Source organism: Bufo bufo, chromosome 11 (assembly GCF_905171765.1).
Source record: "Bufo bufo chromosome 11, aBufBuf1.1, whole genome shotgun sequence".
NCBI classification, from domain to species: Eukaryota; Metazoa; Chordata; class Amphibia; order Anura; family Bufonidae; genus Bufo; species Bufo bufo.
In genome coordinates this window covers 46,118,680-46,135,377 of record NC_053399.1, presented here as the reverse complement: position 1 = coordinate 46,135,377, position 16,698 = coordinate 46,118,680, and the positions used below count along the sequence as shown (strand labels likewise).

The following is a 16,698-nucleotide window of genomic DNA, read 5'->3' as shown; positions in this document are numbered from 1 at the left end:
ATAATAAAACTACACGGTTATAAGACGAGGAAGAGTTGCGGTCTGCCCAGAAAGTAAAGTTTTTGTTCCAGTCATGCTCCTTTCTATGAGGAAAAGGAGGAGGAATTGCGCGTGCATGGAACAGGTGAAAATACAAATGCAGTGATGATTGTTGTACTATCTATAGCAACATTAACAAGAAGCAAATGTTATAAAATAGCAAAGAAAAAAGCAAACTCTCCTCTCCAATCCCCCCACTGACACTCGGTGGTCACCCCTAGTCTTTCTTTACAGGGGGCCACTGCAAGACTGCTACAGCCAATCAGGGCCTCAGCAGTCACATTATGTACTACACTCATCATGGTTCCATTGTTGTGATGCCACTAGTACAGCACCTGACTGCTGAGGCTACAGTGCTCACATGTTAATTGTGAACAAAGACTGGGGGGATTGAAGAAATGTAAAAGAAAAAAATTACAAGACGGAACACCAAATAGTCTTATTCTCTAAAGGATAGATAAACCACCTCCAGTGGCAGCTGCAAGTAGCAAGCATATTAACTGTCAATCTGATAAATCTGTTGTGTGTTTTGTTCTTTACTTAACAGGTAAGCTGATTTTCTTACGCTAATAGATAAGCTGTGGTATGAGAATACACTAACTGGCTATTATATGACAGTATCTGCAGTTTCTCCTTTGCATGTTGCATCTCTGAACTGTTGGGTGGAGAGCACATGCAGATTCTGCTTCTCACTCACAGGACATTATAGAGAAGTACTGAGCAGTAATGATGTGACTAAAGCATGAGGGGTGATATACATGACCATTTATATCCCACTGGGGGTAACAATAAACCAATAATACTCCCTTTACCACTTCTGTTCTTGGGCTCAGCAAACCAGAAAAGGCTCGGACTCTGCTCAGCCAATCACTGGCTGGCGTGGGTTACAGCATGTTAAGTCTGAGAACAAAGATGCAGAGAGGTGCAGGGACCAGAAAAGCCAAACAGAAGCAGCAGTGGATCAGTAAGCAGAATACTGACTGTATTATATTACCACACAGTAAGTCTTTTTTTAATTACAATAATGACACTAGAAACCCACTATTGAGAATACTTCTACCCCCCTCCCTCCCCCCCCAATGTGAGTAGTGCTGTGTTTTCTACCCCTTTTGTGTTTTTTGGTTGTTTTTCTCCCCCACATTATTGTGTCTGCTCTGGCTTCCCTCATGTTAGTGTAGCTGTCTTTATCAGTATCAGGCTACTTTCACACTAGCGTTTCTATTTTCCGGTATTGAGATCCATCATAGGGTTTTTAATACTGGAAAAAAAATGCTTCAGTTTGTCGTTATTCATTGTCAATCCAAAATGCGTTCCGTTCTCATACTGGAGAGCATGCTGCGGTTTGCTTTCTGTCCTGGGATGCGGAGCAAAACGGATCCGTCATGACCCACAATGAAAGTCAACGGGGACGGGTTTTCTCTGACACAATAGAAAATGCATCCGTCCCCCCATTGACTTTCAATGGAGTTCATGACGGATCCGTCTTGGCTATGTTACAGTTCATAACGGATGCAGATTGTTGTATTATAAGTAGCAGAAGCGTTTGTTGCTGAACCCTCCCGATCCAGCAAAAACGCTAGTGTGAAAGTAGCCTGAAAGGGCATCTGTCAGCAGATCTGTCCCTAGGACACTGGCTGACCTGTTACATGTGCACTCGGCAGCTGAAGACATCTGTGTTGGTCCTATGTTCATATGTGCCCGCATTGCTGAGAAAAATTATGTTTAAATATATGTAAATGAGCCTCTAGGAGCAACAGGGGTGTTGCTTTGATTGACAGGGCCAGGTGTAATTACATTTACACTACCTGGTGCTGTCAAAGTGCAGAGGGCACGACAGTTGCAGAAAGAGCAGAGCCTCTAGGTGTAACGGCAACGCCCCCGTTGCTCCTAGAGGCTCATTTGCATACATTTAAAACATCATTTTTCTCAGCAATGCGGCACATATGAACATGGGACCAACACCGATGTCTTCTGCTTCCAGTGCACATGTAACAGGTCAGCCAGTGTCCTAGGTACAAATCTGCTGACAGATGCCCTTTGCCATAAAGAAATGAAAAAGCGTTACCACTAAATTTATTGTGCCTGTTGATTTTTGTTTATAACTTTGCAAATTATGCACTCTGCCAGTTCCTACTGTCTTCACTGCCTCTCTATTGTGTGCTGTACAGCACTACTGACTATGTGTCTATTCCCATGTCTGCGTACAGCACTGCATGTTCTGCTGAATAAACTTTTCTTAAAATAAAATGATGCCTCTGGAATCTTTAAGGCTCATGCACACAGCAGAGCCCAGTGCGTGAAGACCATACAACCTAGAAGCAATGCCTCTCTGGAGAATGCCTCCACACATACAGAGTCCAATGAAACGTGCCACAATTATTTCCTCCTGGATTTGGACAGAACCTGACCCAAAAAAACTATATGCAATCTGAGGCATATGGAAATACAGCGCAGGCACCCTGAAGAACCCCCGGTCCAGCTTTGTTAAAAAAAATTAATAAAAAATGTTTTTTCCTGTTTCAGTAGCTTTTTTTTTTTTTTTTTTTAATAAAAATAATTTAGTTAAAAATGTGTATTGTATTATTTATCATTAATGTTAGGCCTCATGCACACGACCGTTGTTCTGTTCCGTTCCGCAAAATGGGGTTCCGTTGTTCCGTTTCCGTTTTTGTTTCCGTGTGTCTTCCTTATTTTTGGAGGATCACCAGACATAAAGGAATGTAAAAAAAAGATCGGTTTGCCATGCAAATGATAGGAAAAAAAACGGACGCGGATGACAATCTTGTGTGCCTCCGCTTTTTTTTAGCGGTCCCATTGACTTGAATGGGGCCGCAAACAGTTTTCCGCAAAAATATTAGGACAGGTTATATTTTTTGATGAACTGGAACCACGGATCATGGATGGCAAACGGTGCATTAGCCGAGTTTTCAAACGGACCCATTGAAAATCAATGGGTCCGCAGAAAAAACGGCGCAACGGACACGGAATAAAACAACGGTCGTGTGCATGAGGCCTTAACTTTAATTGTGTTTAAGGCTCTTGGAAACCTTCTTAAGGAAGGTCCTATTTCTTTATTGTCAGCAGCTCTTACGCCCTTTGACCTCTAAAGAATTGTCCCTGTTGGGCAAAACCTTTCCAGCAGGTCCCCTGGCAGCTCGCATATCATAATGGTTTTGATGCTGGGGTCGACATTTGTGAGTGATCACTATCCCTGCAGGGACACAACACCAATTGAAGTGGACGTGTATTTAGGCCTCATGCCAACGACCGTTGCGCTCTGCAAAATACAGATTCCATCCGTGTTGCATCCACATTGCAGACCCATTAATTTTTGTGGGTCTGTGGTCACATTTTGCAGCCAAGTATAGGAATGTAGGACATGTTCTGTATTGGGATCATCCATGTGATTTCTGCATCCATATGTCTATACCGCAAAAAGATAGATTATGTCCGTAAATTGGAGACCACGGACCCATTGAAGCCAGGGAGTCCGCAAAAAATAAAAAATAAATGCGGACGTTATACAGACAACATCTATATTTTGCAGAACGCATTACTGTTCCATCCATGTGTATGAGGCTTTATAAAGATGCCAGCAATCCTTCAGCTGTCCATTCTTACTAGCAGAGGTGGAGCAGCTTCTCCAGTGTATGGAAAATGTGTTGTCTAAAGCAGGGATGCTCAACTTCGGCCCTCCAGCTGTTGCAAAACTACAACTCCCATCATGCCCTAATAGCTGTAGGCTGTCTAGGCATGCTGGGAGTCGTAGTTTTGCAACAGCTGCAGGTTGGCCACATTTGTGCTAATGGACGGGATGGATTTTACGATATAACCAGTCTCTTGGTTTTATCTCGCAGTGATGAGATCTTTAGTCGAAGTCACTCTCATATAAGCTTCAGCACCCAATGTATTAACGCCCGATACCTGGGTACCAAAGGCATCCATCTAACCTCATGGCTACTCAAACTCTAACCCAATCTCTTCTAGGTTCTAACTGGTGCATGACTTGCAAGCCTGAATATAGTGACAAATCTAATTTATCGGCACAAGTGATAAAACATTATTTTAGCGTTACAGTATAGAGAAGTGATACAAGCACAGTCACCTGTCTGCTGTCTTTCTGGTTGCATGGTTCGAGCATGACCAAGGCTCCTGTGGAAAACGACGTGATGGACAAGCATTTGTCTTGTTGTCGGATTAAAGTGTCACTGAGCACCCACTCCTGAAATCCAAGCAGAGCAGGAGAGGCATAAGGGATCATTCACTACATAAAAATACAACATTAAAGGGGTTGTCTCACTTCAGTAAGTTGCATTTATCATGTAGAGAAAGTTAATACAAGCCACCTACTAATGTATTGTTATAATCCATATTGCTTCCTTTGCTGGCTGGATTCATTTTTCCATCACATTATGCACTGCTTGTTTCCATGGTTATGACCACCCTGCACTCCATCAGTAGTGGTCGTACTTGCACAATATAGGAAAAAGCATCAGCCTCTCTGGTGACCGGGACCATGGGAGCGCACATAGGCTAGTACTTTTTCCTATATTGTGCAAGCACGACCGCCACTGATGGATTGCAGGGTGGTCTGTAACCATGGAAACGAGCAGTGCATAATGTGATGGAAAAATGAATCCAGCCAGCAAAGGAAGCAATATGGACAATCGCAATACATTAGTAGGTGGCTAACTTTCTCTACATGACAAATGCCACTTACTGAAGTGAGACAACCCCTTTAACAGGACATCCTATGTATACTGAGCTACCACAATCTCTTGTGCCAACTATATTCCTGTGTTTCAAGTCACGCAGATCACATTTTGTTCCTTTTCTAGGAGTTGGACTGAACAAAAACTTCTTGTATGGACCATGTCTGTATGCTTTTATGAGACCGGGTTGGCTGACTGTGTATTTCCATTAACAAGCAGAAGTTGCACCTAATTCTGTGGATATTTCCTTTTATGGGGCTGAGCTGCGCCTAGGCCACCAATGAATGTGACGTCACATGGCGTAGGCCAAGCTGCGAGAAGGTCATAGCGCTACTGTGAGCGCCGGTGCCTTTTAAAACGACTGATCGGCAGGGGATCAGAGGATAGGTCATCAGTATAGCAGTCTCAGAAAAGCCCTTCAATGCTCTGTAATTAGGTCATTGTCTCCGTATACCTGTGTGGCCGGGGCAGTGCTTGCAGTTCCCTTGCAGCTTCCGACTCCAGCCAGAGTATTTCCCGCCGTGTCTGGTCCCTGAGATTCCAAACAGTTTCCACCCTGCTTTATAATCCCCGTGATCACCTCCTTCTCGGGTATCCTATAGCACATAGCAATGTATTAATATATTATAGTACATTCATTAAACGAGTTAATAACTTTATTATAATACAGTGTATTGCGGAGTATTCTATTCTCTATCATAAGATTATACTGTGGCCCAGTGCATACATACATTGTACCAAACTAATATTTGTAGAATTTGCTTATAGAATGGGAATTAGGGCAAGGCAGTGTCTTGAAGGAGCCTGGAGTGTACGAGCTCCATGATACTGCGTGTACAGAGATATTCTCTTCTGGAAGCGATGTTTCCTTTTAACTTCATACATATGGAATCTTATGCAGCATGTAGACTTGCACACAATCTAAGGCTACATTCACACGACCGTATGTGTTTTGCGGTCTGCAAATTGCGGATCCGCAAAAAAAAACTAATAAACAGCCGACATCCATATGGCATCTGTTTTTTTTTTGCGGATCCATTGGAACAATGCCTGTACTTGTCCACAAAACGGACAAGAATAGGACATGCTCTAGCTTTTTTGCGTGGCTACGGAACGGACATATGAATGCGGATAGCACACGGTCTGCTATCCACATTTTTTGCTGACCCATTGAAATTAATGGGTCCGCATCCTATCCGCAAAAAAACGGACACGGAAACAAAATACGTTTGTGTGAATGTAGCCTAATAGAAGCAAATTTAGCCTTCTGCCTCTCCATGGCAGCCCTACTATATCGCTGTACAGACAGTCATAAGATGGTTGAGTGCCCGAGCACACAGAATCTCCTGATCTCGTGCTCCTCACTTACTTCAGTTCAGGGTAGACATTCTGGAGGTACCACTGGAATGTTTTACAGCTCAAATTCTTTCTTAGCTCCAGTCTGTCAGACACACTATGTGGAGAAGGAGACAAACATGGATGGTTATAATTCACAGCGATATATTCTTGGGACAAAAGAATAAAAAGATCATTTGCAGTAGTAGAAAAGCAGAGATGTAAAGAAATCTCATCCACAGGCTGTGTAATAAACTGCAGAAATTACCAGGTGATACAGATTTTTTTATTCTCAGTTTGGCAATTCATACTGCAGATTTTGCTGTTTGTGGTTCACAAGGTGGAAACCGTAGCAAAATGCATGAGAAATCAGAGTATAAAATTTTTACACAGAAAAATAGGTCCAGTGTGTACATACCCTAAAAGGGTTCTCCAATATTGGTCTAAAAATCATTGTATCTACAAGTCAAAATGAACGACTTACCTTCCAAAGGATTTTCCTACGGCAGAAGGTCTAGCCTGGTAATAATACTGTTTATATTCATCCATCCAAACCTCTGCCGTGCGTTTGGTGTTCCTAAAAAGAGGAGAAAATGCCATTTTAAACATGTATTATAACAAACCTGCACAGACAACTAGCAGTTGCATACTGCCACAGCTACCAGAAAATCACTAAAAGGAATGCTCCAGAAAAATATATGATACGATATACTTTTGTTATACCTAGTGTAGGGCCTGATGGGGGCAATGCAGATTCAAAGAATACCAAAGGTAGAATGGTGGATTATAATATGAGCCGTTTGGGCCGAAACACATGATGCAGATATTAAGGTTTTATCACGGTTTTTGCCGTGAACCGTGTCAAAGCTGCTTTTGTGCAATGATCAGCAGTATCAGCGTCTGGGAGGTGAGTTGAGCATGGGCTGCATACAGTAAATGTATGGGGTCGGTGTTAACTTAGATTACAGACCTCCACATTAGTCCACCTAAGTAATGTCTGTATTTGTTTAGTGAGTCTTATGTTGCTACAGTGGCGGGAGCTAAAGAGGTCTGGGCAGCAAACTGTGAAGTCATCAGAATTTGTCAAGATGGTCTGGGCTGGAAGGAGAAGAAAAGGGTGTCGACAATGAGATGTGACATCACTTATGAGTCACTGGATTTACAAAGGGTCTGTCACTTCTCCTGATATGTCGGTTATAATAAATTGCCCTGTGACAAGGGGAATGGTAACACCCAGTTGTTAATGTGAGCACACAAAGGTGGTGCGTGCTCCTTCAGGGTCTGCATAAAGCATGACACAATGGACATTTTTTTCATGGCATATTTTATTTTTTTACACACTAGAAAATATTTAATCATTTATTCCCAGGGGAGTGAAGCTGCTGCTAGACACCTCTATTTTTTGCCTTCCCCCACTGAAAGAAACATGTACAGTTGCCAGAAAAAGTAAGAGAACCCTTTATTACCTGAATTTCTGCATTGATTACTAATAAAATGTTGACGGATTTTCTATCACATTTAAGTAATAATCAATGCATAAATCAAGGTAATTCCAAAGGGTTAATTTACATTTTTTGTGCAACTGTACACTTGGCTGCTCCAATAGGTCCTTCAGATAATGGAACAGGGAATACAAATTAAATGGTTAAAGGGGTTATCCAAGAGTAAAGGCTGTATTATACCAGCCTATTCTGCAGGTGATTGCCGGGTAGGAAGCGTTCTTTCCCAGTGATCGGCTGCTCGTTGGTGTAGGAGACTGTTGCTATTACATGCAGCAATCTCCTCCACAGCATGGGGAGGAGTGATCATTATGCCATCGCTCATCCCCATACTGTCTAGTTATTTGCCAGCAGCAAATCATGATTAGACAATACGATTTGGCGCCGACAAATTGTGATCTTTCAGCATGCTGAAAGATAACAATTACCCGATGAACTAGTATTTGCTCATTCATCGGGTAATCGGTGGAGTATTAGACTACAAACGCTCGTTAGTGATCATCTGGCAGAAAATCTGCCAATGTAATACAAGCTTTAACAATGCCCAGACCCTTGGTGCTGATCATACTTAACTAGTTCCTGACGTTTCCTTCCCGATCGCTCCACGGCCATCACTGAATCTCCCCTAAATGCACATAACATGGGGAGAAGTGGAGACGGCTGTGGAGCGACTGGGAAGGAAACAGACGATGGAGACCAGGTATGATCAGCACCACGGGTCTGGGCATTGATGGGGGGGGGGGGGGTTAAGTCATGGATAGCTCCTTTAAAAGACTAAAAAGAGGCTATTAGATTGCACAATAATTGGGCAAATCATTGGGAACAAGCCTCCATAGGAATACAAGTACCCAATAATCGGCTTGCACAACCAAGCAGTCAATTAGCTGATGAAGCACATGCTCGCTTGTTGGCTGATTGGCATCTTTTACCTTTTATTGGTGCTCGCACTGCCTCAAAATCGGCCAGTGTAATAACACCCTAAGACAGTAACTACGGAGACGCAGTTTCTAATTTGTAAGCAATTGCTGCCATTTCTTGGGACAGATATTTATTGTTAGGACATAAGTTACATTGAATTTATCAGTAAGTGGTTTGCACATTTTGACGTCTGGATCTACTAATGTCGCCGTAACCACAGCATAGCTATTAATCATAATCGATTACATGGTTTGTGGATTTTCCCATCTGGTTTTCATAAATTTCATAGTTAACAGACATATGTTTAATTGACATTTATTTAAATATTTTTCCAGTCACTTATACCAATTGTGGTATTCTAAATCAATAATCTAAGGTCAGAATATTCTCCTATACATAGAGGACTGGTCAAATATCAACTTGATCCTCAACATGTACCATCCATAGGTCATTAGCAGTGCCGCTAAAATGACCAGCTTCATCAGCCCCCAGTATAATAGTGATTGCAGCTTTTACTTTTTTAGTTTAAGCGTGAATATTGTTCCCATCTTTAGAAGTCAGAAAAATGTTATCGTACTCTTAAAGGGGATATCTGGACAGTAACTTCGGAGAGTTACCGTTAATCCATGTGCTCCTTAAAGGGGTTGTCAGAGTTGAAAGGTTTCATGGACAAACTATAGGTGGGCTCATAAAATAATAAACTCACCTTCTGCATCCCCGTCCAATGATCTCAGACGGGCTGCAGCGGTGACATTCCACCTCTAAGGCCAGGGATGCAAACAAAAGGGTAAGTCACGACTGCAGCCCAGCTTAGAGCAAAGAGTGACAATGCTGGATCGGAAGGTGGGGGCTCCAGAAGGTGAGTTAAGTTGTTCTACTATTTTATGACCATGCCTGCAGTTTGCCCATGTCACCTCTCCTGACATGCCTGTTTTAATAGCTTCTTGCATTCCCCATGTAATAACAATTCTGAAGCATCTATTCTTATGGATCCATGTTGTGCCATTCCTCTATTATTTCTATTAGAAGTCATGAATGAATTGCTAGCAGTCTGCAGTAAGGGTACAGAGGGGTGGTAACCAGTTGGGGGGGGGGGGGGGGTGTCCCTGCACAGTCTGACTCTACCCAATCAGTGCTGCCATTTTCAGACTGTGCAGAGGCATTCTGTTTTGCATTCCGTCATAATAGGAGTCTATGGGCAGCATAACGGATCCGTCTGGTTTATGGTTTGCAGGACAGGACTCCTGCATAACGGAAACCAGGCGGATCCGTTATGCTGCCCATAGACTCCTATTATGACGGAATGCAAAACAGAAGCCTCTTAAAGGCTTCCGTGGTGCATTCCGTCATAAAATTCTGTGATAACGCAATGCACAATGGAATTCACCCAGAACCCGAACGCCAAACTTGCAAACAGCAAGTTAGCTCATCCCTAGTCATTATTCAAAATGTTCTACCGCTTTTGGGATACAATGGTTAAAAAAAATCAGTCTATTTGCAGAGTATCACTTGTCAGTCCCTTTTGTGAAGCCTTGTCTCTGACCTCCTGAGCTCAAAAAAGCCATATCCTTAGCAGTTTGATAAAGGTCCCTTTACATAGGATGACAGAGCAGCCGTTTGTCCATCCCGAACATCTGCTGCTCGCTGGTGGAGGACAGTGCTGCAATTACATGCAGCGATCTCCTCCAGCGTATGCAGAGGAGCGATCGCTAATGCCATCGCTCGTCCCCATACTGACTGGTTGTTTGCCAGCAGCAGATCACGATCTGCTGCCGGCAAACAACAGTTTGTGTGTGCACAAACGATCAGATTACCTGATGAACAAGCAGTACATCGGCGGTACATTTACACCGCCAGATAATCGCTAACCAGCTTTACTGTGAATGCTCGTGATCAATTATCTTTAGGGTTCTCGGCCCATGTAAAGGGCCCTTAAGAGTTTTGCTATAATGAGTGTTTACGATGTCAGGAGGTTAGAGATAAGGCTTCCCATGACAGAAACTCAGGAGCATCAGTCTGCAAATAGACTGATTTTTTTAACCCTTGTATCTAAAAACGGCTGAACATTTTTGATAAAGACACTGATCATTTTTACCCTGTAGTGGCAATTGTTTGGTTAGCAGACGTTGAATTCTGAGCCAGTGCTTGGCCGAGTGGTCATTTCTTGTGTGTCAAGTAGGACCAGCAGGATCCCAGGAATCATCGGAACAAGAGCAGTTGGGGTGGGGGATATGAGATGTGATAATCACTTTATTTTCTATGCCATTCTCATTTAGTTTTTTTTAAATAGAAAAATACTGGACCAGCAACCCCTTTAAAGAGAATCTGTTACCACAAAATGCAGCGCAATCTGTAGGCAGCGTGTTATAGAGCTGAGCAGATTGATGTCGTTTTGTGGGAAAAGTTTCATCAAAAATTGTAGTGTAATGTGAATCTCTGCTCTTTCTGAGCTTAAAGGGGTTATCCAGGAAATGATAGTGATTACCTATTCCTCAGGATATTCATCATTATCACATCGGCAGGGACCCAAGTCCCAGTGCCCCTGGCAATCACCTGTTTCAGAGAGCCGGTCCTCTGGTGAGCACTGCGGGCCCCTGGCAGCTTACCAAGCACAGCACTATACATTTTATAGTGGCTGTGCTTGGTATTGCAGCTCAGCCCAATTCACTTCTCTGGGGCTGAGCTGCAACTATGCCACATAACCGATGTACGGTGACATCAGATGGCCTAAGAAGAGGCCAAGGCCCTCACAGAGTGCCTGTACTCTTTAAATAGTTGATTGGTGGAGGTCCCGGGTGTCCGACCCCTGCCGATCTAATATTGATGTTCTATCCTCAGGATAACCCCTTTAAAGGGAACCTGTCATGTTGAACATGGTGTCTGAGCCGAAGGTAATGGGCTATAGAGCAGGAGGAGCTGAGCAGACTGATAAATAGTTTTTAAGAAAAAGATTACGTAAATCTTGTAATTTCTACATTTAAATTCCTGCTCATTCTGGGCTTTGAGGTCCAGGAGACGGTCCTATCTCTGACTGACAGCCTTCCCTCTATTAGGAGGCGGTCCTATCAGTGACTGACAGCCTTCCCTCTATGAGGAGGCGGTCCTATCAGTGACTGACAGCCTTTCCTCTATGAGGAGGCGGTCCTATCAGTGACTGACAGCCTTCCCTCTATGAGGAGGCGGTCCTATCAGTGACTGACAGCCTTCCCTCTATGAGGAGGCGGTCCTATCAGTGACTGACAGCCGCCCCTCTATAAGGAGGAGGTCCTATCAGTGATTGACAGCCTTCCCTCTATGAGGAGGCGGTCCTATCAGTGACTGACAGCCTTCCCTCTATGAGGAGGAGGTCCTATCAGTGACTGACAGCCGCCCCTCTATGAGGAGGAGGTCCTATCAGTGAGTGACAGCCGCCCCTCTATGAGGAGGAGGTCCTATCAGTGACTGACAGCCGCCCCTCTATGAGGAGGAGGTCCTATCAGTGAGTGACAGCCGCCCCTCTATGAGGAGGCGGTCCTATCAGTGACTGACAGCCGCCACTCTATGACTGTGTATACAGAGATAGCTGTCAGTCACTGATAGGACCGTCTCCTGGACTTCACAGCCCAGAATGAGTAGGAATGCAAATCAATGAAATACAAGTTTTACTGAATCTTTACGCATAAAGCTACATAACAATCTGCTCAGCTCCTCCTGCTCTATAACATGCTGCATACAGTTCAGACACCATGTTCAATGTGACAGGTTCCCTTTAAGACGGCCCATGTGGCTATTACCAGTGATCCATAGTATTCTCTGTGTAAGTGTGTATATACAGAGATAACTGTCAGTCACGTATAAAAAAGCTCCCCATGTGCAATTTAACTCAGAAAAAGCAGAGAAATAAATGTATAATTTTCAAGTTTTACTAAATCTTTTACCTCCTATCTATATAGGAATCTTCTCTATAATATGTTGCCTGCAGATTGCTCTGCAATTCATTGTGAAAGGTTTTCTTAAGTCAAGACAGCTATGGTAAAATGCTCTGCTCTGCTAGTACTAATTGCCCCATTTGTCATTGTCACCATGGACCTTACTATGCACATTTACACACTGCTCTAATGATTACTCTTGATTATCTACTTCATTATTATAGGATGTTTTGCATTATTTTTCCTATCTTGTTGTTCTGCATACAAATATTTAACATCCATGCAAACCTCCAAACCACATGTTGCCACGTACTTGATATAGGTCAGAGCGTTGCCATCAGGAAATTCATAGGGGTGACGCTTTCTAAACACATGACCCACACGGCTGCAGGGAACAATCTCTAAGCTACCTCCGCACATCCAGACCCGGAAGGAGAGCTCTGGAAGAGAACAGGTCCATAAAACTCAAATGTTGGACATGATTTTTCTAGACAGTTTGACATTTCTGTTTACTTTACACCATTTAGCCCATTAACAGGTTCTCCAAGAGGATGAGAAAAAAACATTCAAATAATAAAGGTAACAATACAGTACCAACAAGGGATGGATCAAAATATATACCATATGGCAATTTATGGCTTATAGGTGACGGGGGAGGCTTCCAGAAGTGGGACATGCACTGATCGGGAGAATGGAAATTCTGCAACCACCAGTTAGTGATTCAAAGCGGATGTCAGCGTCTGATGTTCCCATTGCAACAGTCTTCCATGAAAGTCTATGGGAATTATAAAAAGACCCAAGCAAACACAGCTCACACATACCATCAATGTCCCAACCCCCATACATGTATATCTCCGTCAGTACAGTCACAAATATTTCCACTCACAATGTAAAACTGACCGCATATTGGTTCAGCAGAAGTTAGGGCAGCAGCTAAAGTTTGGCAATCTTGTTTTATTTATTTGCAGAAATTAAGATTTTCCATTTTTTTCTGCCCATTTTTAAAAAGTGACAATAAAAATGCAGCCGTATTGGACACATTGTCACTTCTGAATTCTCTTCTAGGAAAATGAGGGTATGGGCCATGTCACACAACTGATTTTGAAATACACGCTTAAAAAAAAAAAAAAATTATAATCAGCCCGGAATACACGTCTTTTTTCAGCGCAAAAAAAGTATTCACTTCAATACAAAGCAGAATTTTCAGCTTGAGGTTTTTGAAGCAGATCTGCACCAAAAAAAATGCATGGACTTTCAAGGAGCAGTTTTTTTTCTGCTTCCTATTCATTTCAATAAAAGATTCGGTGCAGATTCTGCCCCAAGATGGGGCACGCAGGTTGTTTTTTACACGTGTAATAAATATAAAGTGCTGCTTCCCATTGAAATAAAAGGCAGGCTGTTGTTTTTGGAGCGGATTTGAAGCTGATTTTGAGGCTGAAATGGTCCAAAATCAGCACCAAAAACGCTGTATGAACTGGCCCTAAAACTGTCACTTTGCTATTGATGCTGAAAAAATGACAGCCGCCAAACACTTCTTGAGACAATAATCCAAAGGTGACAACTGATATGACTGCACTTCCTGCTGTCACTTTTACAAAAATGACAGATACAAACGAATAGAAAATGACCAATATCAGAAACAGCAGCTGAATATAAAGGGAAGGCTGGTATTTTGGGATGGTTCTCTAATGTAAATGCCTTCAACATTTAACCAGAACAGTAACACGCAATGACCGATTATAATAGGAGCAGATAGGGCAGCCTCCCAGGGGGCCGTGGCCACCCAAAAACACCCACTAACTTTAAAGTTATGGCTACATCGCCTCACATACACACATCTGTGGGGGTCCCTAGGCATAGATGTATGCAAGAGCTATTCAAGTGAGGTCACATGACCTCTGCCAGCGCGCGCAAGCATCCGTCCCCAAGAACATGTAAATGTGAAAGGTAGGAGTGTGTGTGTGTACGTAAATCTGCTTTTATCCTATAGGCACTGCGCAGTGTCACTTCTCTAACCCTGTATATAAGGACACTGCGCAGTGTCACTTCTATTGTCCTGTATATATGGGCACTGCACAGTATCACTTCTCTAACCCTGTATATATGGGCTCTGCACAGTATCACTTCTCTAACCCTGTATATATGGGCACTGCGCAGTGTCACTTCTATTGTCCTGTATATATGGGCACTGCATAGTATCACTTCTCTAACCCTGTATATATGGGCTCTGCACAGTGTCACTTCTCTAACCCTGTATATATGGGCTCTGCACAGTGTCACTTCTATTGTCCTGTATATATGGGCACTGCACAGTATCACTTCTATTGTCCTGTATATATGGACACTGCGCAGTGTCACTTCTATTGCCCTGTATATATGGGCACTGCACAGTATCACTTCTATTGTCCTGTATATATGGACACTGCGCAGTGTCACTTCTATTGCCCTGTATATATGGGCACTGCACAGTATCACTTCTCTAACCCTGTATATATGGGCACTGCACAGTGTCACTTCTCTAACCCTGTATATATGGGCTCTGCACAGTATCACTTCTCTAACCCTGTATATATAGGCTCTGCACAGTATCACTTCTCTAACCCTGTATATATGGGCACTGCACAGTATCACTTCTCTAACCCTGTATATATGGACACTGCACAGTATCACTTCTATTGTCCTGTATATATGGGCACTACACAGTATCACTTCTCTAACCCTGTATATATGGACACTGCACAGTATCACTTCTATTGTCCTGTATATATGGGCACTGCACAGTATCACTTCTCTAACCCTGTATATATGGGCACTGCACAGTATCACTTCTCTAACCCTGTATATATGGGCACTGCACAGTATCACTTCTATTGCCCTGTATATATGGACACTGCACAGTATCACTTCTCTAACCCTGTATATATGGGCACTGCACAGTATCACTTCTCTAACCCTGTATATATGGGCACTGCACAGTATCACTTCTATTGCCCTGTATATATGGACACTGCACAGTATCACTTCTCTAACCCTGTATATATGGGCTCTGCACAGTATCACTTCTCTAACCCTGTATATATGGGCTCTGCACAGTATCACTTCTATTGCCCTGTATATATGGGCACTGCACAGTATCACTTCTCTAACCCTGTATATATGGGCTCTGCACAGCATCACTTCTATTGCCCTGTATATATGGGCTCTGCACAGTATCACTTCTCTAACCCTGTATATATGGGCTCTGCACAGTATCACTTCTATTGCCCTGTATATATGGGCTCTGCACAGTATCACTTCTCTAACCCTGTATATATGGGCACTGCACAGTATCACTTATCTAACCCTGTATATATGGGCTCTGCACAGTATCACTTCCATTGCCCTGTATATATGGGCTCTGCACAGTATCACTTCTCTAACCCTGTATATATGGGCACTGCACAGTATCACTTTTCTAACCCTGTATATATGGGCTCTGCACAGTATCACTTCTATTGCCCTGTATATATGGGCACTACACAGTGTCACTTCTATTGCCCTGTATATATGGGCACTACACAGTATCACTTCTCTTATCCTGTATATCCAGTAGTCTTCGTTCTAGTATTGTATCTATGTAGCAAGTTTGACTCTGGTTCCATATTTCTGTAGTAATCATAATTCTGGTACTGTATCTGTGCAGTAACTTTAGGCCTGGTACTGTATCCATGTAGCAAGCTTGGTTCTGGTACTGTATCTATGTGGTCAGCTTGGTTCTGGTACCATATATAGTAATTAGGGATGAGCAAATTTCATATTTTGAAGTTCGTGTGCAGGTTTGTCTTGTGGTATTTACTGAATGGCGTTATGGATTCCGTTACCACGGACCATAACGTGTCCTTTAGAGGCATTCCATCATCACAGAAATCTATGGCCTGCTGGAGTCCTCTCCTGCATAACGTAAACCGGACGGATCCGTTATGCAGGCCATAGACCTATTATGACGGAATAAATAACGGAATGCCTCTAAAGGCATTCTGTCATTGAATTGCGTTATGGTCCGTGCTAACGGAATCCATAACGCAATTCAGTAAATACCACAACACGAACCCGCACACAAACTTCAAAATATGAAATTCGCTCATCCTTAGTAGTAATCATTGGTTCTGGTACTGTATCTACGAAGTAAGCCTGGTTCTGGTACTGGATCTATGTATTAAGCATCAAATCATTTTAAGGACTTTACACTGTTGGGGGTATGGTCCACAAGGTCCATACAGCCCAGGGCCCAGGTAGACTTTATGCACC

General features: G+C 42.9%; 1 protein-coding gene across 1 annotated transcript in view; it reads right to left on the bottom strand.

Annotated features, from left to right (window-relative positions):
* The window catches only part of LOC120981453 (polypeptide N-acetylgalactosaminyltransferase 16-like), a 39,026-nt gene that overhangs the window by 1,411 nt on the left and 20,917 nt on the right, over positions 1–16,698 (bottom strand). The window contains exons 6-10 of the mRNA XM_040410993.1: positions 12,725–12,851; positions 6,571–6,663; positions 6,121–6,204; positions 5,206–5,347; positions 4,145–4,261 (exon numbers count right to left, since the gene is read on the bottom strand). Coding sequence (XP_040266927.1) covers positions 4,145–4,261; positions 5,206–5,347; positions 6,121–6,204; positions 6,571–6,663; positions 12,725–12,851 — 563 coding nt within the window. The remainder of the gene's footprint in view (positions 1–4,144; positions 4,262–5,205; positions 5,348–6,120; positions 6,205–6,570; positions 6,664–12,724; positions 12,852–16,698) is intronic.